At 53.6% G+C, this 25,761-nt stretch overlaps 10 protein-coding genes across 10 annotated transcripts; 7 read left to right on the top strand and 3 right to left on the bottom strand.

Annotated features, from left to right (window-relative positions):
* Window positions 1-353: 353 nt before the first annotated feature.
* Window positions 354-1,370, bottom strand: J4E87_010479 (uncharacterized protein; the record flags this gene model as incomplete). Its single annotated transcript, XM_049382053.1, has 2 exons — window positions 354-1,292; window positions 1,341-1,370. 2 exons carry the CDS (start codon window positions 1,368-1,370, stop codon window positions 354-356), a joined length of 969 nt encoding a protein of 322 aa, XP_049228228.1.
* A 664-nt stretch (window positions 1,371-2,034) lies between these two features.
* J4E87_010478 (uncharacterized protein) lies at window positions 2,035-2,399 on the top strand (the record flags this gene model as incomplete). The annotated part of the gene is made up of 2 exons (XM_049382052.1): window positions 2,035-2,175; window positions 2,235-2,399. 2 exons carry the CDS (start codon window positions 2,035-2,037, stop codon window positions 2,397-2,399), a joined length of 306 nt encoding a protein of 101 aa, XP_049228227.1.
* A 1,115-nt stretch (window positions 2,400-3,514) lies between these two features.
* Window positions 3,515-4,047, top strand: J4E87_010477 (uncharacterized protein; the record flags this gene model as incomplete). The annotated part of the gene is made up of 2 exons (XM_049382051.1): window positions 3,515-3,746; window positions 3,830-4,047. The coding sequence occupies 2 exons, from the start codon at window positions 3,515-3,517 to the stop codon at window positions 4,045-4,047; spliced, it is 450 nt and encodes a 149-aa protein (XP_049228226.1).
* A 382-nt stretch (window positions 4,048-4,429) lies between these two features.
* J4E87_010476 (uncharacterized protein) lies at window positions 4,430-6,341 on the top strand (the record flags this gene model as incomplete). Its single annotated transcript, XM_049382050.1, has 3 exons — window positions 4,430-4,636; window positions 4,686-4,941; window positions 5,041-6,341. The coding sequence occupies 3 exons, from the start codon at window positions 4,430-4,432 to the stop codon at window positions 6,339-6,341; spliced, it is 1,764 nt and encodes a 587-aa protein (XP_049228225.1).
* Window positions 6,342-9,756: 3,415 nt separating this feature from the next.
* On the top strand, window positions 9,757-10,214 carry J4E87_010475 (uncharacterized protein; the record flags this gene model as incomplete). Its single annotated transcript, XM_049382049.1, has 2 exons — window positions 9,757-9,973; window positions 10,057-10,214. The coding sequence occupies 2 exons, from the start codon at window positions 9,757-9,759 to the stop codon at window positions 10,212-10,214; spliced, it is 375 nt and encodes a 124-aa protein (XP_049228224.1).
* A 500-nt stretch (window positions 10,215-10,714) lies between these two features.
* Window positions 10,715-11,485, bottom strand: J4E87_010474 (uncharacterized protein; the record flags this gene model as incomplete). The annotated part of the gene is made up of 3 exons (XM_049382048.1): window positions 10,715-11,046; window positions 11,153-11,314; window positions 11,404-11,485. 3 exons carry the CDS (start codon window positions 11,483-11,485, stop codon window positions 10,715-10,717), a joined length of 576 nt encoding a protein of 191 aa, XP_049228223.1.
* Window positions 11,486-12,060: 575 nt separating this feature from the next.
* On the top strand, window positions 12,061-12,623 carry J4E87_010473 (uncharacterized protein; the record flags this gene model as incomplete). The annotated part of the gene is made up of 2 exons (XM_049382047.1): window positions 12,061-12,067; window positions 12,115-12,623. The coding sequence occupies 2 exons, from the start codon at window positions 12,061-12,063 to the stop codon at window positions 12,621-12,623; spliced, it is 516 nt and encodes a 171-aa protein (XP_049228222.1).
* A 1,158-nt stretch (window positions 12,624-13,781) lies between these two features.
* J4E87_010472 (uncharacterized protein) lies at window positions 13,782-15,878 on the top strand (the record flags this gene model as incomplete). Its single annotated transcript, XM_049382046.1, has 1 exon — window positions 13,782-15,878. The coding sequence occupies one exon, from the start codon at window positions 13,782-13,784 to the stop codon at window positions 15,876-15,878; it is 2,097 nt and encodes a 698-aa protein (XP_049228221.1).
* A 2,525-nt stretch (window positions 15,879-18,403) lies between these two features.
* J4E87_010471 (uncharacterized protein) lies at window positions 18,404-20,038 on the bottom strand (the record flags this gene model as incomplete). Its single annotated transcript, XM_049382045.1, has 3 exons — window positions 18,404-19,560; window positions 19,610-19,945; window positions 19,996-20,038. 3 exons carry the CDS (start codon window positions 20,036-20,038, stop codon window positions 18,404-18,406), a joined length of 1,536 nt encoding a protein of 511 aa, XP_049228220.1.
* A 2,853-nt stretch (window positions 20,039-22,891) lies between these two features.
* J4E87_010470 (uncharacterized protein) lies at window positions 22,892-25,168 on the top strand (the record flags this gene model as incomplete). Its single annotated transcript, XM_049382044.1, has 6 exons — window positions 22,892-23,335; window positions 23,508-23,800; window positions 24,267-24,338; window positions 24,415-24,449; window positions 24,504-24,581; window positions 24,627-25,168. 6 exons carry the CDS (start codon window positions 22,892-22,894, stop codon window positions 25,166-25,168), a joined length of 1,464 nt encoding a protein of 487 aa, XP_049228219.1.
* Between the last annotated feature and the right edge of the window lie 593 nt (window positions 25,169-25,761).

Raw genomic sequence — 25,761 nt, 5'->3', positions numbered from 1 at the left:
TATCCCGCGTATCCCGCAATCCCGCAATCCTAGCCTCGTATCCTGAGGCTGGGTCGAACTCAGGGTCCAAGCGATGCCGAACGGGATCTACGACGTGGCGTTATCCGGGTGTATGCACGACATCGTTGCTGATCGGTAAGGGTGGCTTTTGAGTTATATGAAGGACCGTTTGTCTGCCGCTCCGGGAAAGAGGACGGGTAGGGAGTGGGTGTGGAGATGGGAGATTATGCGGGATATGCGGATCTTGCGGGGGAGGGCTGCAGATTGGGAAGGCGGTGCGAGGTAAGTGAGATGAGGTAGAATTAGGCGTGAGAGCGATGTTATGGTATAGAGGTATGGCGTTAAGTGGGGTATCAAGCTGAGCATCCGCATCCGGGTTTGCCGTAGTGTTTGAAGTCATCGTAGGCGGTTCTAACGATAGCCTCGACCGACTCTGATTTGAGTCCTAGTACATAGTTCGAGTTGCGATTCCTGAAAGGTTTTGATGCGTCCAGTTGTTCGTCATACAGCACGCTGCGCTCGAGCAGAAACATGCCGGAGTCGGGGAATCCTTTCTCTATTCTCTTCTCTCCCTCTGCAACACACTCTTGAACATCGTGATTTCCGACGGTAAACTCACGGCCAGTCGTCTTTTCAGTAGATCTCAGGACCTCGTTGGCGGACGTTATGACGCCTGCAGCGTATATGTACTGGTTCCTGACTTGATCCCAGTGTGAGATGACGCGTTCCACGACTCGCCCGACTCGCTCCAAGCTGGAAGCTGCGAAAGCTTCAGTACCGATGCCGTGGATAGTCGCGCTGTGCCATTCGAGGTCGAACCCCATGTTGCCGCTGATGAGTTGGGTATCCAGCGTATACCCTGTCGCAATCGCAGTCCATTCGAAATATGGGTAATCCTCCCGCATGCTCCTCAGATGAGCAATGACCTTTGCTCGGCCGGCATCTTTCGGAATGCGCGCCTGTATCTGCTTGTTCATGCTGTCGTGACTGAATTCATCAGGGATGAAGCGCCTAACCCCTGCGGCGATGGCGGCATTTATTATGCGTATCTGTTGCTCTGCATCTCCGCCTGACATTGTGCTTATAACCAAGTCTTGTCCAGTCATTACTGATTGCAGTGAAGCGGACGAGTAGCCGGATCTCTTGTGCTGTACATCGGAGGCCTTGACGTGAGGTGGCAGGCTGAGGGTTTGTGAAAGATAAGTGAGTACGGTAACTTGATATCTGGGAGTCCCCTGTCGTTTTTCCTGTGGGAAGAGGGCGTTGAGGATGGTGAGGCAAAGCTCCCAGTTCTGCGCAAGTTAGCCATTCGATACCAGTCAGCCCATCCCGCGTCTTACTCCTAATATCATGATCTTCTCGATGGCCATGTTGGCGTTTTTGGAATCAAGGGCAGGTGAGGAAATGTCACACGAGTGCAGTAAGCTTCATCTTTACATACGTTGGAAGATGAGGCCCCCCGCACTTGACACGGTTGAAGGGAAGAGCCAACACTAGCTCATTTCGTCATGTAAAATAGAACCAGAAATGAAGCTGTAGAGGTCTGTGATATCCATGCGGATAAGAGATCCGACATTGTCTACACCAATCATCATGTTTGGAGTACTGTGCAAACCTTAAATTCTAGTGTGAGGCAGTCCGGCGGCGTGCAGCAGGGGCGTTCCAGAACATGAGCAAAGGCCATCGTGAAAGGGGATGCGCTGGGTGGAGGCGGCATTGTAGGAGTCTCAAGAACTTTCAAAGACGCAATGTGTGATACAGATGAGTAGTCGTGGGGAAGTGCGGAGTTGGGAGGGAAGGCAGCGCCAAGCCAACGCACGGACGCGGCAACTTCCGGGATCGCAGCTGTGCGAGCTTTTGCGGACAACGATAGCAACACCACCGAAACTCCCGCGACCGCAACACCATCTCCTCTCATCTCCCCAGGCTTCGACCATCGCGTCCAGTGCGTCAATTCCCCGTCTCGCAGGCTCAGCCCCGCCAATTGGACCCCCACAGCAGCGCGCTGACCCGCAGAACTCCAGATAGCCCATCATGAACGCCGCCCGCTTCCTCCGCCCCTTCTCCAGGGCCGCCGCTGCCCGCGCGCCCATGGCCGTCCGCCCCTCCGCTCTGGCGCGCCCCGCCTTCATCGCGAGCCAGAACAAGAAGACAGAGGTTGGCCCTCAGCAGATGGTGAGATTGGACTCTGGGAAACATCTGGAAGGAAGGAAGGAAACTAATACAAGTCATAGACTATCCTCAAGTCGGCCATGCCCCAGCTCATCCCCTTCTTCTTCGTCAACGAGACCACCGTGGCCTTCATCCTCCTGCCATCGCTCATCTACATCTTCTCCAAGTACATCCTCCCCCAGCGTCTGCGCATGTTCGCTGCCCGTCTCTTCATCAGCAAGTTGTAAGCGAGGAACTGGAAGGACCAGAAAGAGCGGATGACACTGTATAAGTAGTGGGAATATGCTCATAGACAATTCAATGGCATTGCACGAAGATGGTGGTGATTTGTGGAGTGATGACTACAGGGCATTTCTGATGTTCAAACGATATCCCGGGTTCGCTTACGATACTACGAGGAAAGACGCATGAGATAGAGTAGTTGCAGAGAGGGCCGAGTATGTTCAGAGCGACAACCCCGCATCAGTGAACGGTAGCCGTGTTCATCAAACCAGTGAAGAGCGAACATGTGGGGCATCTCTTCAACTGACCAAGCTCAAGGGTTCAGACTTCAGTACTCCTCAAACAGTCAATCTGTACGATCTACGCCCACGGCAACAGCATCATATGACCGGTTCTCGAACGGCATTTCGAAAGCGCCTTTCGTCGGCACACAACCATTAATCGACCTGCAAGCTCTGATGCGTAACCAGCTACTTCTAACAAGGTCCCCTTAAATTTGACGAGACCTGCTACTGCAGAAGCCGGATATTGATATCAGACATGATAGTACTCAGATCCACCTGGAGTGTCTGCCTCGCCTTTGCGTAGAATCAATTTTGAGTCTTGCCTTCCTTCTCATCATCACTGCACTACAAACGCTTTCTTCACTCTTGACCTTCCGGCCTTTCCTCACACTACCCTCCATTAAATACCGATCAACAACATGCGCAGCAACTGCGGTCGTGATAGCGCGGCTGAAGAGGCTGCCTCGGATCACCTGCTTACATGCCTCTTGGCAAGTCCGACATAAGACCGTGACAACGGACAGTTTTGACAGATCTGGCATGCGCATACATTCTTCCGTCCTTTTGCATGCTGTTTCCATACCTATTACAACGCTTCCAGCACATAAGGGCCTATTTCGACGAAGTGCTTCATTCCATATGCAAGTGATCTGCTCCGAAGCACACATGCAGGTACCCATAATGGCGCAAACGCCCAAGACCGGGAAGACCCCGCGGCGTAAACATCGGGACATTACGCATCGTGGTGTACGTAGTATAAAGTGAGGCAGTGTAGCTTAGCTTAACGACATATACGTCGACTTCTATCCTGAACGGTTCAACCAAGTCTACTCACCATGAAGTCCACCATCATCACCGCCCTCCTGGGCTTTGCATCTCTCGCTGTCTCTGCGCCTGCACAACTCGTCGAACGCCAGGCATCTCTCGAACAGGTTACCGATACCTACATGTTCGACATTTCCATCGCGGAGTTCATCGCCAACCGTAACGGAAAGGTCGGCCCTCCAGAGCTAAACTGGGAGAGCAATGGATGCACTGCTAGTCCGGATAACCCGTTTGGATTTGACTGTAAGTGACCTTTAATACATTTCTTCACATTCCATGTTCTCCAAGCTCCTCATATACTGAGTACACAACACTGATAATTGCAGTCATCAACTCCTGCTACCGCCACGACTTCGGCTACCGCAACTACAAACAACAAGGCCGCTTCGATGCGATGAAGGCGCGTACCGACAGTAACTTCAAGACGGACATGTTCAACCAGTGTGCGACTGAGAAGGCAAAGGGACCGTGTGAAGCTACTGCTACCTTGTACTACGAGGCTGTTAAGGCGTTTGGAAAGAGAGAAGAGGAGATGGCGCAATAGACGAAGGATATGTGATGCGTCGAATGTCATTGTGTCACGTTAGAAAGTCATGAGAGTACCCAAAACGATAGTCTTCAATCTCGGTGGTAATCGATAAGCCACCTTCGGCGCCTTCCCACTCCAGCGCCAATCCCAGCACCCCCATGAACCTTCCAATCAACAACGTCATGCCCTCAGGGTCCAAAACAATAGCTCAACCGCCCATCTAATCTTCCGTACCTTCATCTGACATTTCCACAACATTCCATCATGCATCACTCTGTTGACTCTGACCCCTTCCCACTTACCCAAACCCGTTACTGCCCGCGACACCGACCGAGGTCATCCGAAGTCGCAGACCCTGTGATGCATGCGCGTGGGCTCGCTCTTGGCGCCCGACAATATGGCCGACCATGAGCACCAGCTATACGAGCTCACTGCAGCTACGTCTGCCTCAGCGACAGAACACGACACGATGCCGCCGGATGAGCTGGAGGAGACATGCGCTGTGGATGCGCGGTTGCATAAGAGGACGCTGAGGAAACTGGACTGTTTACTATTGCCGTTTCTGGCGTTGCTGTTCCTGTTCAATGCGCTGGATAAGTCGAATGTATGTATACGTGCATTTTGGAGGCAGAGCAGTTGCTAATGAATGGTAGATTGGGAATGCAGAGTCTGCGCATTTCACGGCGGATATTGGACTTGACAAGGGCGCGCTGAATACGGCTGTTGCGCTCTTCTTCGCTTTCTTCGTTGCGCTGCAGCCGCTTGGTGCGGCGCTGGGGAGGAGGTATGGCATGGTGCTTTGGGTGCCCAGTTGTATGCTTCTTTGGGGAGTTTGCACAGCGTTGCATGCGTGGGTGAGACATAGGTGGCAGTTGTACACGCTGCGCATCCTCATCGGATGTCTTGAAGGTATGTCGCCTATGTGAGCTTGGTCTTGCTCTCGCGCTCGCTCTTTCCTCCTTCGACGGTGGCTTCCATTTTCGGAAACGAAGCTAACAGTGTCTCTAGCCGGATTCTACCCAGTCACCGTCACCTACCTCTCCCTCTTCTACACGCGCTTCGAATTCGGCAGACGGCTCTCCTTCTTCTACGGCCAGGCGGCAGTCGGTGGTGCGCTTGGGGGCCTTATAAGCTACCTAGTGTTCTCCCACTTCGGAAACGACGATGGAGGTTCGGACAAAGATTGGAGACCATGGCAGGTGCTGTTTCTGCTGGAAGGCACTCTCACTATCGTGGTGGCCTTCATCGGTTATTTCTGGCTGCCACATAGTGTGGAGACAGCATGGTTCCTCACACCTGAAGAGCGTCGATATGCGTCTTCGCGTGTAGTGAGAGACAGAGACATACAGAACGCGCCGGCAGCGGTCCAAGAAGACGATCGAGAAGCGGAAGAAACCTACGATGAGGAGTCGCGCGGTCTTCTCGACTCGTCCAAGCACTCCATCTCCTCAGCCACGCCATCGCGACAGCTGGTCGACGATCGTGGTTTAAGCCCTCACGACGTCCTTTCATCAGTGTTCAACACGAAGATATGGCATATCCTCGCCTGTAACGTTCTATCTGCCATCCCAGTCTACGCCTTCTCTGTCTTCCTCCCGCTTGTACTGGCACCTTTGACAAAGAAGGCGAATCCTGCGCTCATCAACTTGCTTACTGCACCGCCACATATCTGCGGAGCCATAGTACTGTACTTCGCAGCTAGCTACAGCGACAAACATCGCATACGCCTCAAGCCTATACTGCTTGGCCTGTTCATTATGGTAGCCGGATTGGTAATCGTGGTGCTGTTGCCAAGCTCATGGGCAATACCTCGCTACATCGCTCTCAACATTCTCCTCTCCGGTACCTACGTCGCATCTCCCCTCACTGTGGCCTGGATATCGGGCAACACGCCGTCGCCCGGCAAGCGCGCATTGCTGCTTGGTATCAATGGCTGGGGCAACCTCGCTGGAGTCATCTCAGCGATCCTGTTCCGACCAAAGTATGCCGCGGGTGGCTACATCGTTCCGTTCTGGTGGACACTTGCGTCTGTCGCGTTAGCAGCTCTCGGCTATGTGCTGTTCCTGAGACGCTTGAAGGCTGAGAACGAGACGCGGCAGAACATCTTGCGCAAGTGGAGCGAAGATGACGTCGAGGCCGAAAGGCTGCATGGCAGAGGCCCGGTGCCGCAGCAACAGCGATGGCTCAGGCAAGCCATCAATGTGACGCGGTCGCATACCAAGCTTGCGTGGCTCGCGGATTGGCTTGAGAAGGCTGCGCGAGCTGGTAGGGAGGGCGACGATAGGCTCACATTCGTCTACGGGTTGTGAGGCGCAAACTGCTGTGCGACACCGCAAATCTTTATCCTATGACCATCAGGCTTGGCACCATCCCATAAGCAAGTGAGAAGCTCGCGACCTGCATGTCTGTCCGCTTTCAGGTGCGAGTGGGGCCTCAACCTTGCGACGTCACAACCGCCACCTTTTTTGCCAGCTGAAAAGCGGTTGACCGATAGCAAACCGAACTGATTCACTTCCATCTTCCCTAATTGACCACGGCCTTCGACCAACACAAGAAAGAAGACGCTCCGAGTCCGACATCAAGCAAACAGAGAAGATCCCACACATCGTATCGCGGGCACGCAGCTTGTACTCAGCTTTGGACAAGGCGGTAGACGAGATGGCGAACACGACTTTACCCAACGGTACACAATACCACACCTGGAAGCCAGAACCTTCGGTGCGCGGCACGTTTTCCATACTCTCGTCTTCTCTTTTGACATTGATCCTGTGCGCCTGGACGGCGGTCCACCTGAACATCCCTGCGCATGAAACGGACGAGGTGAAAGCGCAAACCTGGCGAATCGCACCGCAAACTTGGCGAAAGTTGGGCTGGATGATTATAGCAATCTTTGCTCCAGAATGGGTGAGTCTTATCACTCTGTCGCACTGTTAGCCAACGTTGATTGAATCCAAGGTTGTCTTCACTGCCTACGATCAGCATTTTGACGCAAATTACTTCGGCAAAAAAATGCGGAAAGCTTTCGAGCAGCCAGAATCCCCAAATCTCATCAGGGCGTTACATTCAAAATGTAGTCACGTCTTGCGATGCTTCTCTGATAACGTGGATTGGATTAAAACCAAGACAGGGCTCATCGAACAAACCAGGCAACCTGTCCAGCAGGAGGATGTTGAGCTTGCGGATATTGGGTCTGCGGATGTGAACCCTGTCGGTGTGGAGCTTGATTCGAAACCTAAGAGATACCCTTGGACACAGGCGCACTCCCTATATGCCACTATGGGCGGCTTCGTCGTCGATACTCGAGATCTGGGTCTGAACTACCTTCCCGATGGGCGACAGAGGATGACACTCACACTGTACGGTCTCGAATACATCGCCGCATATGCCCCTCATCTTCTCCCTGATCTACCCGAATCTGTGATATTGGACAAGAGCAAGGCAAATGCGTTCACGAAGCTCGTGACATGCGGACAAGCGGTATGGTTTTGCGTACAGTGTGCAACACGGTCGGCTCAAGGCCTTTCTATCTCGTTGCTCGAGATCAACACGGCTGTGCACGCCATATGCACGTTGATCATGTATTTCCATTTCTGGTGGCACAAGCCTCTTGATGTGGAAGAGCCGACTATGCTCACAAGTGTTGATATACACTCGGTAATGGCTTTCTTAGTTATCACCCGAAAGATCAAAGGCGTCAAATTCTCACTAGTGGACATGGACGACGATGAACATTTTGACTCGGCGCCTGACTCCGAAGATGTGATTACTCATCCTCGTTTGGAACACATCAAACTCAAGCGATCGAAGGATCCACAGCTTCCGAGTCCAGATTATGCCGTATACCATGGTTTTGCTATCCCATGGAAGCGGAATAACTCAGAGCTATGGCGGTATCTCACCGAAGAACACTTCCAGTGCTTGAAATTAGCTTCAAATTCTGCTAGAACATACGGTTTACACATTGGCAGATCCCCAACAGAAACCTACCTCAAGGAACGTCTGCGTAACCGGCCTCAAGTAGCTGATTTCAAATCGGCTGCGAACGATGCTGCACCCATTTTGGGGTTCCCTATAGCGGGTCTTTTCTATGGCGGCGTTCATCTTCTTGTTTGGGACCGACCTTTTCGCGGCGAGACTGACAAACTACTCTGGAAGATCAGTAGCCTGGCTATTTTCTGCTCGGGTCTTCCATGGTTGATCTGGGTGAGTTTGTTACCAATTTTCGATGATCCTAAAAGGCATCCCCGCATTGAGCGTTACTTGTGGTACCCAATCGGCTGGTTGTCTCTTGTATGCTTTGGGCCCTTTTATATCTTCTGTAGGACGTTTCTCATCGTCGAATGTTTCCTGGACGTATTTAATCTTCCGGCCTCCGCTTTCGAAGTCCCGAGCTGGTCGCAGTACTTTCCGCATATCGGATGATTCATCACTGTCGATGTACGAATGGGCAAATTGTATCTGATTCCAGATCACAAGGCCTTCACATATACCATACATCCATCTACACCATTTTGTATCTACAGAGGGCGTATCACAGTCTAAACAACGTCTCTCATCAACGTCGCAGGACCTGTGGCGCAGCCCGGGGACATGTCTTCTACTCTGGCGAATTCGAGCACGATGTTTCGCATAGTCGGCGATGTTGCGCGAGCGACATGTGTGAGTATCATCGTATTCAGCGCCGACGTTGCACCCGCGCGTGACAGCCTTCAGCCCCAACGTTATGCGCAGGTACCCGTGTCGCGATCTTCTAATGTCTACACTCCCCCAAACCCTCTCGCGATATCTCTCCCGGTCCTCGGCAGGCAGTGCTGTACGCCTGAGCGGTGTACTCCAACCGACAGTTTCACCCTGCCCCTAGCAACGCGCAAAATCGCATTCGACGAAACCAAGACATCAGTGCCGCTTGCACTCAGACAAAGCTCCCCTCGGTCTTCACGCTCAACTCGCTCACGACCGTCATGCACAGATGCGCCTGGAAGCGCCTGAACCTGCATGTCACAGACCCGTCGCCTAAATCAGCCGTTTAACCGCAGGTTGTTCTACGTTTTACATCTTCTCAAGCACCCCAAGGCCGCATGTTTGAGAAGGCAGCAAGTGTTTCAAGTGCAAGGCAGCGCTTTGGTTTCGCTTGTCGACTCGGGTTTGACGGCACGCTTGTGGTTGGGTAGTGTGGCGTTGGGTCGAGATGGGGTGGGACACGCTTTTTGTCCGCCACAACCAAGATGTAAGGCTACCGCAGAAGTCGATTGTAAGTATATTGTATCTCGCGATACTAGAAATAACAACACACCGGTTCCATCTCGGCCATACACCCTACACACAAGAATCATTGTTTAGCCCGCCTGCGATCCCTCGGTTTGCCATCCCCGCCAGGGCCCGACCACCCGGCCAAAGGTTTGAGATGTGCATGATCGCCTGCCTGCGACTTGCCTCAGGATCACCGTCCCTGGATACCTTTTATGGAAAGCAGCGAAATAGGTATCAATGCCTCATGCTCAGAAGAAGAAGCCTCTCACAGCAAGTATAAAGCTCGCATCTACGCCGGCCCATAGTTTGCTTCTCAAGCCAGTCTTCCAATTCACATTTACATTTATTCTTTATTCACTACCCGCTGTGCGGATCAGATTACTTTCACTCACCCATCAACTATTTTCGAATAATCAGTTGCTTAATACCAATACCCCGAAATCAACAAACTTCACTACTTCAAAAACCGCCAAAATGCAGTTCTCCATCACAGCCCTCCTCTTCGGCCTCGTCGCCGTCTCCTCCGCCGCCATCGCCGACGTCGAAAACGTCCGCAACACTCCCCGCGCTATACTTGAGAACCGTCAGGCTGCCAACGGCGCATGCTGTATCCCCGAGCAATCGCTCAAGCAGGATGCTTGCACTGTTAACGGTGCGGCTGGAAAGTGTGTGCCTGGAGGACCTGCTGCTTGTACGTATCCATATCCATATTCACAAGACACTGGACGGTGTTCTTGAGAGAGATAAAGAGACGATGCTAATGTGATTGAAAAGGCAACGGCGCTCTCAACTGCGTAGCAAACGACCAACTCGTGTGCGACAACAACGTCCAGGAGCGCTCTGGCAACTTGTGCCGTTTCCAGGCTGCGAATGGCAAGATTCAGGATGGTGCTCAGCAGATTAACAGTCTGGCTCAGGCTAAGGTTAACTAAGAGAGTGGATGGTGGGGGTTGTGTGAAGGGTTGATGGGTGAATCTTTATAGCAAGGTGGATAGATAAATGTATTTGTGGATTGTACAATTGTCTTGCTACTGAGGAGTCATATGTGATGTGGTAAATGATAAGTCGAAGATTGGAGCGGATTACAGTGTGCTAACCAAAAGTTCTTACGTGTTGTTTCTGTTGAAGCATACAGCCTTGGTCGTGTCTTAGTCATTTTTAGTGTTTCGGTATACATGTAGATATACCTGCGGTCAGTTTAGAGATTCGCGCTTTACAAGTCCCAGGGCACATCTTACTATAAGCAGATACTTCTCTTTCAATGCGAACCTCTTTTCTCCGAAATTTGGTCTATCACTCAAGCTGAGATGTATTGATCAATGCATGTATTCGTGTATCATAACCTCCATACAACTTCATCTGCCCTATGAGCCATGATTCATATCCGAACTTCATCAACCCCATGACCCACACCTCATCCCAACCATCCAATCTACCGTCCCCACCCCGCAAACCGTCCAATCTCCTTGACCTCCCTCCTGCCCACTACGCCCGCCGCAACCGCACAAACGGCACCAACACCAACGAGCAGTGCGCGTGCCAAGTTCAGACTAGCCCACTTGTCCATCAATTCCTTGACTGTCTCTCCTTCCTTGGCAAACTGCTCGACGTGCTTGTCGCGCAGGGAAGCGTTGGCGAGCTCGTCTTTCTTGGCCATGAGTTTGTTGTTTGTGGGGCCGAGGACGAGGATCGTGAAGGGGACGATGGAGGGGAGGAGGAGGGTGGCGAGCGCGTTGAGGCGGAAGGGGGTGGATGTGCGGTCTTCTGTTGGGTTGTTAGTTATGTGATGACTTGAGGTATGGATGAATCGTAGGTGAATGGAATGGCGCTTAAGAGGTTGGAAGGGAGATAGAGATGGGACGAAACGTACGGTGATAAGCCAAGTAGCCCGTTGCCAGCGCTGAGATAGCAGCAAGAGGACGGGCGATTGCGCCGCCGCGTGTGAAGATTGTGTACCATTGCTTTACGGCGAGGGGTGCGGGGGCCTGCATGGCGGCGGGGATGCCGACGACGGAGAGGGAGACGTTGGAGCCTGGTATACTTGTCAGTATCAATTCTTTTAACGATATATCTTCTCATTGACCACCATAGTGATGGTCATTGAGTGCCAGAGTGTCTTACCAACCAGGAATACACTGCCTGTGATGCCCACCGCCTGTGCGATTGCCAGCGCCGTAGGTGTCTTTTGCGTGAGAATATCCATTGCGTATGTGTAGATGAAGATGAAGATTCTTCGATTGAGGTGTCCAAAAGCGAGTTTTATGACTTGTCAAAGCGGTGGCCTGACTAACAGAATGAAGGTCGTGGTCGGCGTGATAGCTCGGAGACGCGCTGCAGGGCTTGGCCGTCAGGCTTCCCAGGTTCCCCGCGGATCCCGATCGCGTCGACTGAAGCTCCGCACTCCGATGCTTGCCATAGGTCAACCACAAAGCTCCGACTTCTTGCTTTTTGCTATCGATATCATCACGAGGGGCTGGATGTGGCTTCTTTGTTGCACAAATCTTAATGTAGTTGTATTCCTAATTGTTGTGCCTGGGTGAGACGCGTCGCTTATTGCCGTGAAACTGTAGAAGCATCATCAACGAGCGCTCGACGTACATAAGACTAGCTTCTCTCAAGCTTCTCGCCGATAATTTGCTTTCGATCTTCGAGACTTACCTTAACATATCCGTGCTCAATCTACGCCAGGTCTTACACAGAACGGCATACGCGCCGCAACCTGTGCCCCATCGCAACCCTCACCACCATCTAATCAGCCATCAGACCAATCCACCAGCCATGTTCTGTACGTCTCCCACCCCTATTCAATGCTCTCTCCCTAACAACCCCCAGCTCTAAACACCACCGCAACCCTCCACCACGTAACGCACCTCCCCCGCTCCGTCTCCTTCGCGACAGCCGTCTCCCACCTCCACAACCACGTCCTCCTCATCCGCCTCGACCCCGAATACGCCTCGCACGAAGACCTCCCCAGCGACCCCTCCACCCCAGACGCAAAATGCTACCGCATAACCGACCACATGAACGCGCTGCCCGCAGGTCTCTGGGACACAACCGTTAAGTTCGACGCCCACATGACTGATCTCGACGACGGCGTCTTATGGACAATCAAGGCGCCTTTGGGACTTACCCAGCAGACTACGTGGAGGTGTTTGAAGACGGAGGGGTTGAGTGAGGAGGATAGGATGGGTGCTGAGGGATGCGAGTGGAGTCTTGTGGAGGATGTGGAGATTATGGCGAATAGGATGTTGGTGGGGACGGTCAAGGCGAAGTGTGAGGAGAATTGGCCGGGGGCGCATGGCAAGTTTTTGAAGTATTGCACAGGGGAGACGGCGGCATAGTGGGATATGAATCGGAGGGGAGTTGATTTCGGGTCTACAATGCGAGGGTATCGTGACTTGGCCTTAGGGTACGGATATCGTGGAGCACAGCGCAAGTCTGCTCATTAGTTCTGCAACAGTTCTAGATGCAAACACCATGCTAAGATGTTGCGCTAAAACCGTCAAACTATCGTTGTCAAACTCAATGGACAACAGCTACAACATGCTTGGTGCAATCTTCACCCGCCTTTCAGGAAACATGGAGAAGCCCGGCTGAATGGTCCATGTGCCGTTGGGCCCAAGGACGTATTTTGCCTGGCGTTTGGGGCGAAAAGTTCCAAGGCGGAGCCTCTGCATCTAGAAGACATCCAGATTGGCGGAATTTGTACCAGTGGCGGGTCGTGAATGTCGGCTAGACGCAAAAAGGCTGCTGCTGGTTGACCCTGCATAACACCAACTGCAGGTTGGAGACCTGACCCTGAACGCCGATGCCTCTCTCTCCATATCTTGAATCTGAGGAAAACGTCCATCTCGCAAGATGAGTGCGATGCCTGTAATCCAAGGCTCTTATCAGCTCACGCGACACTGTTCCCACGGTCAAGCGACCAATGTCTCTCTTCGGAGGTGCGCTGGTGACATCGGAGGCCGCACGTGGCGCGCCCCCAATCGGGCCTTCCGGATCTACGCGATAGCAACGATAAGACATTGGACAACAGCAACTCGCTGCACATGAAGTCGCTGCACGTCGCTGCTGCTGGTATCCTTCGCGTCACTTGGTCGCACACCATAAGCATCGCACCCAGATGCCCTCAAGTGATGCCCGCTCGCCTTGTCAGCCAACGGCCAAGACCCCTTCTTGAACCGAAAGGCTATTGATCGGCCTCTGGCTCGCCGCATAACACGGGCCATATCCCCGCCTTTCTAGACTGCACTGAACTGTGCGTTCCGCCATCCGCTCAGCTATCAAAAACCGCGCACCCAACCACCGGGTCAGCGTCAGCTCCTCTTACGTTCGTTCCTTTTCGCTGGTACGGGTCTGTTCCCACCTTCTCATCCTGCCATCTTGCTCCAGTAGACGTGACGGTATCCTCACTCGGTCTTCGACTTCTTTGATCCTCTACCTTCCCCACCCCGTCCCGCTTGTCGCCGAGCACGCGTACCGCACAGCCACGCTTCACCATGGAGCCTTTGTCCATCGACTCCGTGGTCGTCGACCACAGCGAGATGCATCCCGCGCCGGTTACCCCGCCATCAGACGCCATCATGATCGAGCAGCCAAAGCTCAAGGGCAGACAGCGCCTTCTCATGGGCCTACAACGGATGGGCTCGTCCTCAAGTCTGGCGAACTTGGGAAGACCCCGCTCTCACAGTCTGAGAAGCGGCGGAAAGGCATCCATGTCTTGCGTCTCCCTCGCATCGCCTGGTTCACCTTATGGAAACTCATTTGGCAGCTCCTACTCTTCAGAGCTGTCGAACGGCTTCTCCACAGCTCCTACCTCGGTCGCCAACAGCCCACCCGGCACGCCCTTCTGGGACGAGAGGACTCGTCTGCGGATGAAAACACCAGATATCCCGTCCTCAGCGCCTCTTCCTTCCGCCCGACGACCATACACACGAGACGGCATTGAAGCCGAGAACGACTACTTCTCGCGACCCGTTCATAAGGTTCAGAAGCGGGCAAACTTCAACTTCTGGAGTGATATGCCCACGGAGATTCGCATGCAGATCCTGAGATACCTCGAGCCAAAAGAGGTTGTGCGTTGTTCGCGCGTCTCCAAGTCGTGGCATACCATGTGCTTTGATGGTCAGCTATGGAGCGATCTCGATACGAGCAAGTTCTACCGCGACATCTCTGCCAACGCGTTGGTTAACATCATCACATCGGCTGGTCCGTTCGTGAAAGACTTGAACCTCAGAGGCTGCGTGCAGCTGAGAGAACACTGGGGCAAGGATGGATTTATTGAGTCCTGCCAGAACCTGGAGAACTTCTCGCTTCAGGGCTGCCGGATCGACCGGACATCTATCCACTGCTTCTTACTCCAGAACAGTCGCCTCGTCCACGTCAATCTGTCAGGTCTTGCGGGAGCGACGAACGCAGCGATGAAGATCCTTGCTGCACATTGCCCGAAAGTCGAAGTCTTGAACATTTCATGGTGCAACAACATCGATAACCGAGGGCTAAAGAAGGTTGTTGAGGGATGCACGAAGCTGCGAGATCTCAGGGCAGGCGAGGTGCGAGGTTGGGACGATGTTGAACTGATGGTCGCACTGTTCAAGCGCAACACTCTTGAAAGGCTCGATCTGAAGAATTGCGATAGTCTCAACGACGAAGCACTGGCTGCTCTGATCGAGGGCGTAGACGAAGAGGTCGATGTCCTTACCGATCGCCCAATCGTCCCACCAAGAAACCTCAAGCACCTGAACCTTACGCGCTGCCGCAGCATCACGGATGCTGGCCTGAAGACATTGGTACACAACGTCCCGTATATAGAGGGTCTTCAAGTCTCGAAATGCGGCGGCTTGACCGACGATGCCTTGACCAGCCTGATCCCCACCGTTCCCGTTCTCACCCACCTAGACATTGAGGAAATCGACAACCTAACAAACGACGTGCTAAAGACTCTATCCGAGTCCGCCTGCGCCCCCCACCTCCGCCACCTCTGCATCTCCTACTGCGAAAACCTCGGCGACGTCGGCATGCTGCCCGTCCTAAAAGCCTGCACCCGTCTCGCCTCCCTCGAAATGGACAACACACGTATCTCCGACCTCGTCCTCGCCGAAGCCGCCTCCGGCCTGCGCAACCGCAACCGTCTTGCCCGCGGCCTCACAAACTCCGAACGCCCCGAAGTAGGCCTCCGCATCGAAGCCTACGACTGCGCAAACGTAACCTGGACCGGCGTCCGCGAAGTCCTGTCAAGAAACGCGGAAGTCACAAGACCGAATTCGCGGTCCGCGAGTAAAGTCGCGACGTACCCAAGTGAAATTATCAAGCTGAAATGTTTCCATAATTGGCAGCCGACTGTTGAGGAACATACGAAAAGGGTTCTGAGGGGTGACTTTGCGGCTGCGGCGAGGCTGGAGAGGAAGTGGGCGGATTGGATGATGTTGAATGAGGAGGCGGGGGTGGGTGGGGCGGGTGCGAGGCGTAGGAGGAGGAGGGCGAGAGAGGCGCAGATGATGCATGCGGATGAGGAGGAGGCTGGGGCTGGAGCTACGGGTGGAGGCGGGAGGAGGAGAAGGGCGAGGAGTGGGCCGGGGGGTTGTGCTGTTATGTGAGATGTGATATGTTAGGGTGTTTCTAGGTGTTGAGTCTTCCTCCACCGTAGCTTTTCTTGGGGGTGATATGGATTGGCTCCAGGTTTGTGGGCTGATGCTGTGACGGTGGCTATGGCATGAGTATGATGAACACGAGTCAAGGAATCTGTTTCACGAGCGCGAACATTAGATTTCAACGATGTTTTGGCATTGGATGTTTGGAGTTCCAGGCTGGGTACTCTTCTACGTTCATAAATGAGCATGTGCTGCACACAGATGCTACACACAGTACGATGATCCAATGCATCTTCAAACTTGTTCAACACGTGGATTCACATGTATTCATATCGCACTCTAATGGGTCGGTGATGTCCACGGGTCAAGATCACCTTCCGCACGTGAGCGCGCGACTAGCTCGAACTGGCGACGCGTCGTTTGCTGGTTGCGTTACATCATCTCGGACTCAACCCCATCTCGGACTCAACCCCATCTAACAAACATGCGCATATCATCACAAGCTGGCAAGACCGCCCACCATTCTTGCGTCAGTATCGAGCAAGCATAACGTGCTCTTCACCCATAGATGACAGAACGGTTTCTCGGAACATGCTGTATCCGGACCAGAGGCGGCGTGGGTCTGCTTATGAGAGAAGCGCGGAAATCTTCCGAGGCACTAAGTAGCATTACGAAGGAGCTCGTTTTAGTGTGTTGTAGAGTCTGCGGATTTTGGTAATAGCCTACAACACAGTACAAACGAGCGTCTTCGTAATCCGGCAATATATCTTGGCACCATTGTTATAGGTAAAGCCTCTTCTCGTGATTGCTAAGCCGGTAGTATTGCAAAGCTGGTAGCCGAAGTAGCAGACATGTATTAGACGAACGATACCTTGATTATATGTTCAAATAGGGAATATAAACACTCTGCCACCTCACGATACACAAACAAAGAAACTCATACTCAACACCTCTCTGACAGTCTCCAATCACTTCTTTCTCAACATCTCAATGGCGGAGTATCAGAACAAAGCGGCATGGCTACCAGGCGTAGGGAAGCAGGTCGAAATCGGTCCTGCCGGGATTGTGGGAAAGGAGGAGTGACTGTGAATTTTTTGGAGGTAGGGATTGGGGGACAGCGAGGAGGGAAGGGTTGTGTGATGAAGAGAGTAGCGTGCGACTAGCTCAAAATAGTGGAGGCGCGTCCCAGGGTATTTGCTAGCTGCATTACATCACTCTTCGACCCATGTACATCTTACAAACATCAACATCTCACCACAAGCTAGCAAGGCTGCCGGCTGCCGTTGAAAGTCACATTGGTATCGAGTGATAATCATGTGCTCTCTACCTATAGATGACAAGAGGGGCCTGCAGGCTTTCCGCATCGCGGGTCTGCCGCCGGACTTCTACTATATCCCCAACTTCATTAGTCACGAGGAGGAAGTGTCGATATTGCAGAAGGTAAGTTATCTTCCCAGTTGCCGGTACAGTCTATATACTTTGGATACCGCGTTGCATACGAGCGGTTTACTTACCCCGCCTTACTCTCTGCGTTGCATTCCGTCTCCACACCCATTGCCACCGCGCATGACATCCACGTTCCAAACCATGCCTCCTCCTAGTTCCCCTTGACATCAACTGACCCTTCCCTTCCTCCGTAGGTCCCCGCTCAACGATGGACCCACCTCACCCACCGCCGTCTCCAGGCCCTCCCTTCCACACTCACATCCAACAACACCCTCCTGGCCGCCCCTCTACCTACTTACCTCACCACACCCATCTTACCCCGCTTTTCCGACCTGGGTATCTTCCAGCACACGCCCCACGGCCAACCAAACCATGTTCTTGTAAATGAGTATAAGCCCGGTGAGGGCATTATGCCGCATGAAGACGGCGGGGCGTATGCTGAGGTCGTTGCGACGGTTAGTCTGGGGGCGGCGCTGTGTCTGGATGTGTTGGAGAAGAGTGGGGGTGAGGGAGAGGACGAAGATGGGAAAGAGAAGGAAGGTGGCGAAGACGAAGAACGCCGCCAGGCTCTGAACGCAGACACAGACGGAGAAGAGCAGGAAACCAAAGAAAAGATGCTCACCCTCCCAACCCGCATCTTCCAAGAACCCCGCTCCCTACTCATCACCACGGGGCGTGCATACAGAGACCTAATGCACGGTATCGCGTCGATCGAGGTTGATGAAGAATTGAATGCGAAGAGCGTTGCGAATTGGAAGTTGTTGAGTGAAGAAGGCAGGAAAGGGGTTGAAGAGAACGGAGGCAGGAATGTGAGGGGGACGAGGGTGAGTTTGACGTATAGGGATGTGATCAAGGTTAGTAGGGCGGCGAGTCGGGTTTTGGGGGGGATGGGTAGGCGGTAGGGAGAGGATAAATGGGGATGAAGAAGAAGAGGAGGGGGAGATGGTAGATAGATGTTTGAACGTGTCCATGATCTTCTCTGACAACAAAAGAAACGCCAACTAAACTTATATACACGCCTCCCTCATACTCAGCGCATACCCGCTTCCAACATGCCCACCCCAAGTCTTCAACCAGCAAGCACCCTACTGCTGACCCTTCGCCGGCCTATAATGACCCGCCAACTCCACATCCTCGGTACTCCTATCGCTCTCCCTCCTCTCCTCCTGCACCTTATCCGTCCTCTGCGCGTTCTTAGCCCTAACCGCCTTCTTCCTCCTAGCCTCACCCACAACCATCGCCGCAACCCACACCAACCACATAACCGCCGCAATAACACCATACGCAATGGCTCCATCGCGCGAGTTATCCGCCAGCAACAATCCCAATCCGCCGTTAATCATACCAAGCGTGATCGCAATACGTCCAACCCAGATGTGTGCGTACGAAGTGAGAGTGCGACGCTGCGTCTTCTTGAAGAGGATGTGGTGCAGGGTTCCGAGGAAGGGCATGAAGAAGACGAGGCAGAAAACGAGGATACCGATGATGGCGTGGTAGCTGCTAATGTAGTGACCCCCGCTAACGGGAAGAGCGAGCCAGATTCCCATTCCGAAGGCCGCGATGTATACCATGTACGCCAGGATCTGGAACCCAGCGTGTAGCCACACAATACCTGGGAAGGAGGCGAGGCGGATGGCGATAGCGCCTGAGGGGAAGAGAATGACGAAGGCGAGGGAGGCGAGGACGCCGTGCGCGATTAGCATGGTGCGTTTCTTGGAGGGGCTGACGGAGGCGCCTGAGCTGATGGTTTGGACGGAGTTTCCGCCTGTGGCTCCGCCGTTGGGGAGGGTGTCGCAGTAGGGGAGGTCGTCGTCGTCGTCCTTGCCGCCCTTGTCTGGGGATGGCGAACGCTTGTCTCCTGGTGGTCCGTTGGGGCGCGATGTAGGACGAGAAGTAGGGCGACCATAGTTGTCGTCGTCATCATCGTCGTTGTTGCTGCTGGTTTGGCTTGGCCTGGCGTTACCAGTACCTGCGGCGCCGGAGGGGCGCTGGCGGCAGTTGGTTGGTGTTGCGCCGCCTGTTGTGCCGGTTGGTGAGGTGTTGACGAGGGGGTTTACACTTGAACCGCCCTTTGCTTGGGCGAACTGCCAGTCGAAGACACCCTGGTTGGAGTGTTGGTCGATTTGCGCAGAGGTGGAGTCGTCGTTCTTGGGCCCGCCGGAGGATTGGTAGGCGAAGATCCAGCTTCCGCTGTTTCTGGTGAAGTCCATGGTGCCGCCAGACCAGGAGTTGCAGTTTGAGCCTTGTCACGTGTTAGTTGGTATTCATGTCGTGGTGTTTATCAGTCTTACATCTCACGTTCGCGGTCATGACACCGTTCGAAACACCGGAGCCTTCGAGTAGAGTGACTTGAGCTGCATCATTGGATCTTGGGGGCTGGTAGCTGGTAGTCGATCGCGGTGATAGTGTAACATTGTTGCCAGATCCTGAAGTGTACACGACGAAGATGTTGGAGTTGGGCATGCCACTGCCTTGGCCAAGCGCAACCCACTCATAGTTGCTTGGGGCTGATATTTGGAAGAAGATGTCTCCCGATCCGGATGATGCTGTGCGCTCGGGAATATTGAGGCCATAGCATACACCGGTAGAAGGGCAGACACTGGCTACTTGCGCTGTGGCTTGGGAGGCTAGATAGGGTTAGCACCATGGTAAGACGGGGCCGTTGTTGGGGGCTTACCCAGAGCCAAGAGGCCCATGACCGAACTTGTTGTGCGCTTCATCTCTTGTGTTCTGAAACTGAAAGGTCGTTGAATGATGCTGAACACTCGAGGTTGCCAAAGGGCTCGATGTTTAAGGCTAGTAGACAGCGCCTAGCTGAAAGCGTGGCTTGATGGCGTCGTCTCTAGAGGCGATCACGAAGCTATTGATCTGAGTTCAAGTAACCAAACCAATAGGAGAAGATGTCTTGAGGTGAGTAAGGGATATGCAGTTCGATAGTGATTCGGCAGCAGAGGACAAAGAGGTTTATAGATGGTGGAGCCCGGATCACCCGCCTTCCAAGATACAGCTCCAAGCCCCCAAGAGAGATGCTGACAGAAGCATGGCTACGTACACGCAACCTGGCTTAGTTTGGTGGAGGTAGGTACCTCGCAGGCACAGGTGAACCCAACGGTATTACTGCTGATGTGTGGTTGGACAAGCCTGGCCGAATGCGGCGGCTTTGCGGAGAGCCGTCAGTCACCGGCTGGGCATAGCAAAACACCGTGAGGACCTCGCGATATGACAACACAACTTGTGCAAGCAGTACGCGTCACGAACGCCAGAGGGCCGCGATAACAAGTGAGATCTCCCGCCTGTACATGGTGCAGGGTCTGGCGCAGAGAGGTGGTACCAGTGAGGGCCAGCGGACTCAACGTTCGGCGCGGCTTGGCTGGACGCGTCGTGGTGGCTATGTGCAGGGCCAAACAAGTAAGTTGCATCCGGACGAATGACACGCCAGCTATTTTGCAAAAGTAATGTCCCGGCGCGGGGGCACGCTGGGAACGGCGGGCATGTCAGTTCACGTAAGGTTGGGAACAGGTGTGGTCTCGACGGTCGCGGTCTTGGTGCCCGCTCTTGTGGGCCCTCCTGTCCCGCACGTCCCTCGCTTTGGATCTCCCAGCACCCAATTCCAGCGACCGCAATTCCAAGACATGTCAGCAACATGCGTCGAGATCCAGACTCCCATGACTTCATCCTCGAGCTGGGCACACTCTTACAGGAGCATGGTGTCCAGGCTGTGCTTGTTATCGTCAGCCCTCGATCACCGGCCTAGTCGAATTCCGATCGGAGATTCGGCCTGTTTCTCATATTACGGTGTATACGCGACATTATTACCACTGCATGGAGTTGCCTTCTACTTTGGGACCATCGCACTGCAGCTGCATGAAGTCCGGTCGGTTTCACGTGGCGCTGTTCATGTCTCGATAGGCGCGGGTGGCTTGCAAGCGTGGCAGCCTCAGCCCTGAAGGACCGCGTCAGCTCGGAGCGCGACAGCTCGGAGCGCGAAACCTTGGATTCCAGGAAGTAAAATCAACACCATCGGCGTCTTCTGCTGGGAATCACCGAGGCATCACAATGCCAAGCTAGCTGCTTTCTCTCAGCATACGTCGATGATGAGTTATCGACATCTTGTTGCGGGGTTGCTCGATCGCGAGAGCCTTCGGAGTTAACTGTGAGGGCCGATAGTGAGTTGTCGCACGAAGTCAGCACCCACCGCCCCAATCTTTCACATCAATCGTCTCACCTCCGCGCTCCTCGCCGTCTTCTCGCAGTTTGTGCTCCTGTGCACGTCTCTCTTCTCGCGTGCATTTCACGATCAGTATGTTTTTCGATTCGGTTGTTCTTCTCTCCCTGCACCGACAAAGGCCCTTTTCCTCATCACAACAATTTTGCAGCAATCACGTGTTGTCTCTTGCACTGCCACTTCCAAGTTTCTTACTCACCCAGCCAATCAACACCCCGGCAGCGTATGTCGGTCGGGAAAGGGCCGAGCAGAAATCTGGGGTATTACCGTCCGCTAAGGAGTAACATCCGGCGGTAGCGGTAGCGAGCAATGAGCATCATACGATGCCTGCGATTCCAAATTCACATTGCTGCGCCTCAGGCTTAGAGTGTATTGGGGGTGAAGCTGCCAGAAGAAGAGCTAGGCTGACAACTAGAAGGCTGTGGTTGGTGGAAGCTCATGGCGGGTAGTTCATCTCCTCGTACATCGTCAAAGTGTTGTACAGTCATGATTGGGACTTCCTTAGTCATGGTCGATATGAGGAAGGTACATCTCTATGCGTCGTTGTGGTCACCGCATATCGCTCGGCGTGACGGCGTGTCTTCATCTACGCCACGGTCGAATTTCATCAACGAGCACTCCACCTTCTCCTTCTGAATACCAGGCTCGGCGATTTGATTCTTTGAGAAAGTCAGAGGCGGTGAGCAGTTCTCCTTCCGTCGAGATTCGAGCGTTATGCTTTGGCCAACTCTCCCAGTTGTCGCATGTACCTACTTCTTCAGTTCTGACATTTTCGTCCATGCTACCATCAGGGCTAGCGGGTACCTGTCCCTCTGGAAAAAGACCCTTTGAGTTTCGGAGTATCTTCCGCACGTGCTATTGACTTTCACTTTGAACTTATTAGATGGATGCCGAAAACCAGAGCCGCTCGACGAGATCGCATAACACCTGAACACCAGAGATCATTGTACGCGATGCACCTGATGTGTCCAGACCAGACTGGGTAGTCTGCTATATGTTCCCCGCATTCTTGCCTTTTCTCCGAGCTGCATGTTGTACGTATATTAGCGATCATCCGGCAGCTGCATTTAGCCATCGGTATAGTAACACCCAGGCACACCAAAGGTCGCCCACATCACCAGAGAGTTCCTTCTCTCCGCAGTCATAATTTGCGTCCAAAGTACCCTAGGCGTCATCCTCATATGTGCTGAGAGATGGCGTACCGTGCGATAGATGAGATGTCGCCAGGTGCACAGCATGAAGACAACTTAAGACGGCCGGCTCCTTGGTCCTCACACCGAAACGTAACCGAAGCATAACCATAGCTTCGCACATAGACAGGTACCTCTACAACATCGCGACCACCACAATGTTACTCCACACCCTCCTTTCCCTCACCACCCTCCTCACGTTCGCATCCGCCCAAACCACCAACCCCCCAATCCGCTACCTGCCCTTCGGCGACTCCATAACCGAAATAATCTGCTGGCGCTCCAAGCTCTGGCAGCGCCTCCAAACCACGCCCTTCAACTCCTCCACCGTAAACTTTGTCGGCAGCGGCAAAACCGAAAACAACTGCGCGGACACGTCCTACGACCGCGACAACGAAGGCCACTCTGGTTTCCTCGCTATCGACATTGCGAATAAAGGGCAGTTGGATGGGTGGCTGAAGACGAATCCTGCCGATGTGATTACGATGCATTTGGGTACGAATGATATTGTGCAGCAGAATAAGGCGGTGGGGGATATTATTAAGGCGTTTGGGACTTTAGTGGGGAGTATGAGGGGGGCGAATCCGAGGATGAAGATTGTGGTGAGTTTTTTCTTTTATGTACTTGCCTGTGTATCGGAGTGAGGTTGCGCTGTTGTATAAGCGCCATCTCCGTCGCATACTTCTAGGCTTCGCACTCGAGCCTGAAGACTTTTCGCGAGTGACCTTGGGTGGTCTCGTGACATACCAATCGCATACTCACTCACCTACTTAGGTCGCGCAAATCATCCCCATGGGCTTTGGCAGCTACAACACCAAGATCCAAGACCTGAATCGCGCAATCATTCCTTGGGCTCAGGGTCTCAATACGACGGAAAGCCCCATCTGGGTTGTGGACCAGTATGCGGGTTTCAGTGGAACGGCGGACTTGAGGGATGGGATACATCCGAATGATAGCGGGGATGTCAAGATGGCCAATGTGTGGTTCCCGGCGGTTGTCAAGGCTTTTGAAGCGGTGAGGGCGGATAGGGGCACAGCAGTTGGTATGGTTGGGAGGGAGTTTGCTGGGTAGGTGGTGACAATGTCAGAGAACAGCAAGGTGTGAATCTGTGTATTCAAGGACCGCATCACGGAACTACCATCCACGAATGCATGATGAAGTTCAGTTCTGGATGCTTCGTAGGGCAATGGCGACCAGTGGAGATGATCGCACGTGACGCTAGCGCCATGACCTGACGCTAAAATCTCCAGCGTGGGGCAGCGGCGCCCAAATTGTCAACTCCCCGACTCGACGGCGCATCAACAAATAACAGCACTCACGCCCACCGCCTGCAACGCCACCCCTTCACCACGGACACTTCGGGCTGCATGCTTTTATCTCGTCGCTGATCGCCCAAAACAAACCCTTAGACGCCTGCACATAGATAGCCGCCATGGGAGAATCAAGGTAGGCACCAGGCCCGAGGGGTTAGGCTGCGGCCATCTGCGCAGACACCTTCACCACGACCACACGCTGACCGCAACACGTGAACAGACAAGAACTCGTCGCCTGGTTGAACAACCTCCTCCAGCTCAACATCACCAAAGTCGAACAATGCGGTACCGGGTACGTTGCGCGCGCCGAGGATAGAGGGGCACCCCTGGCCCTGAGGAGTGAGGACGTGTACTGACATGGCGGACAGAGCAGCGCTGTGCCAAGTCTTCGACAGCATATTCTGTAAGTCCTCCACCTCAGCTAGGCGCGGATGAGATTAAGACTAACAGCGTGCAGACGATGTGCCTATGTCGCGAGTCAAGTTCAATGCGAACACTGAGTATGCATACCTGCAGAATTTCAAGGTATTACAGAGTACGTCTCCCTTCTCACCGTCCAAATTCTCCGCTAACAATCCAGACACGTTCGCCAAGCACCATGTCGACAAGCCCATCCGCGTCGAGTCGCTCGTAAAGTGCAAGATGCAGGACAACCTCGAGTTCCTCCAATTCGTCAAGCAGTACTGGGACCAGCATTTCCCCGGCCACGAGTACGACCCCGTTGCCCGTCGCAAGGGTCAGGGCGGCGTCGCGACCGGAGCCACACCTGCACCCCGCGCCGCAGCATCGACTGCCCGACGAGCACCAGCTGCTAGCAACACGGCTGCGCCTAGGACACGCACACCGCTTGCCTCTGGGGGAGGAGCCGCCAGCGCCGCTCTGCGCGAGGAAAACAGTGCCCTCAAGGAGACTGTCACGGGCCTCGAGCGCGAGAGGGACTTTTACTTCAGCAAGCTGCGCGACATCGAGCTGCTGATTCAGCAAGCAATGGAGGCCGACCCCGAGCTCGAGAAGGATGAGGGGCTGCTCAAGCAGATTCAAAACATTCTCTACTCCACCGAAGAGGGTTTCGAGATCCCACCAGAGGCTGAGGGCGAGGGTGCGGAGGAGGAGACGTTCTAGCCGAGCGTCAGTACTCTTTCTGATGCTCCGACAGCCAGTTCAGACGTGCAGCTTGACAACATTATCTCCGCTGCGCATATGTTATTGGAAGCGGCCAAACGTACGAAGACTCGTCGATCTGCGGGGCTCGATGGACCTACAGAACACGCTGAAAGTACTGGACCTTCCAATCTCCTCGTATCCGCAAAGCCTGTGAAGTATACACCGTGTGCGGTGCCCATTGCCAATCTTTCAGGCTCTTTTATGTTCGTCTCAGAGCCCACTCGAGTTGTTACTGCACAGTCTGCTGAGTCGTCGGAGAGTGAAGTGTTCTAAAGGTGGGTATGGTCATGATTGCATTTGGAAGCGAGGATACCATCTTTCTAGGGAGTTTATCTCTCTATTGTTCAATACACGATGTTTATGAGTTGTGTTGGACACCAGAATGTGTGGAGTGTGCTCCGTTGATGAAGAAGCTGGGCGCAACCTTACTCCTCCAAACGTTCCGTCACTGACTCTACAAGTTGACTATGCAAAACCAGCGCTCCGTCTCTTCGCGTTTCCTTGTATCTCAGTCTTCACGCCCATCGCACATCCCACGAGCATGATGTCAA

Source organism: Alternaria ethzedia (assembly GCF_023757985.1).
Source record: "Alternaria ethzedia strain BMP 0044 chromosome Unknown scaffold_49, whole genome shotgun sequence".
Lineage (NCBI taxonomy): Eukaryota > Fungi > Ascomycota > Dothideomycetes > Pleosporales > Pleosporaceae > Alternaria > Alternaria ethzedia.
This window is presented reverse-complemented; position numbering and strand designations above follow the sequence as displayed.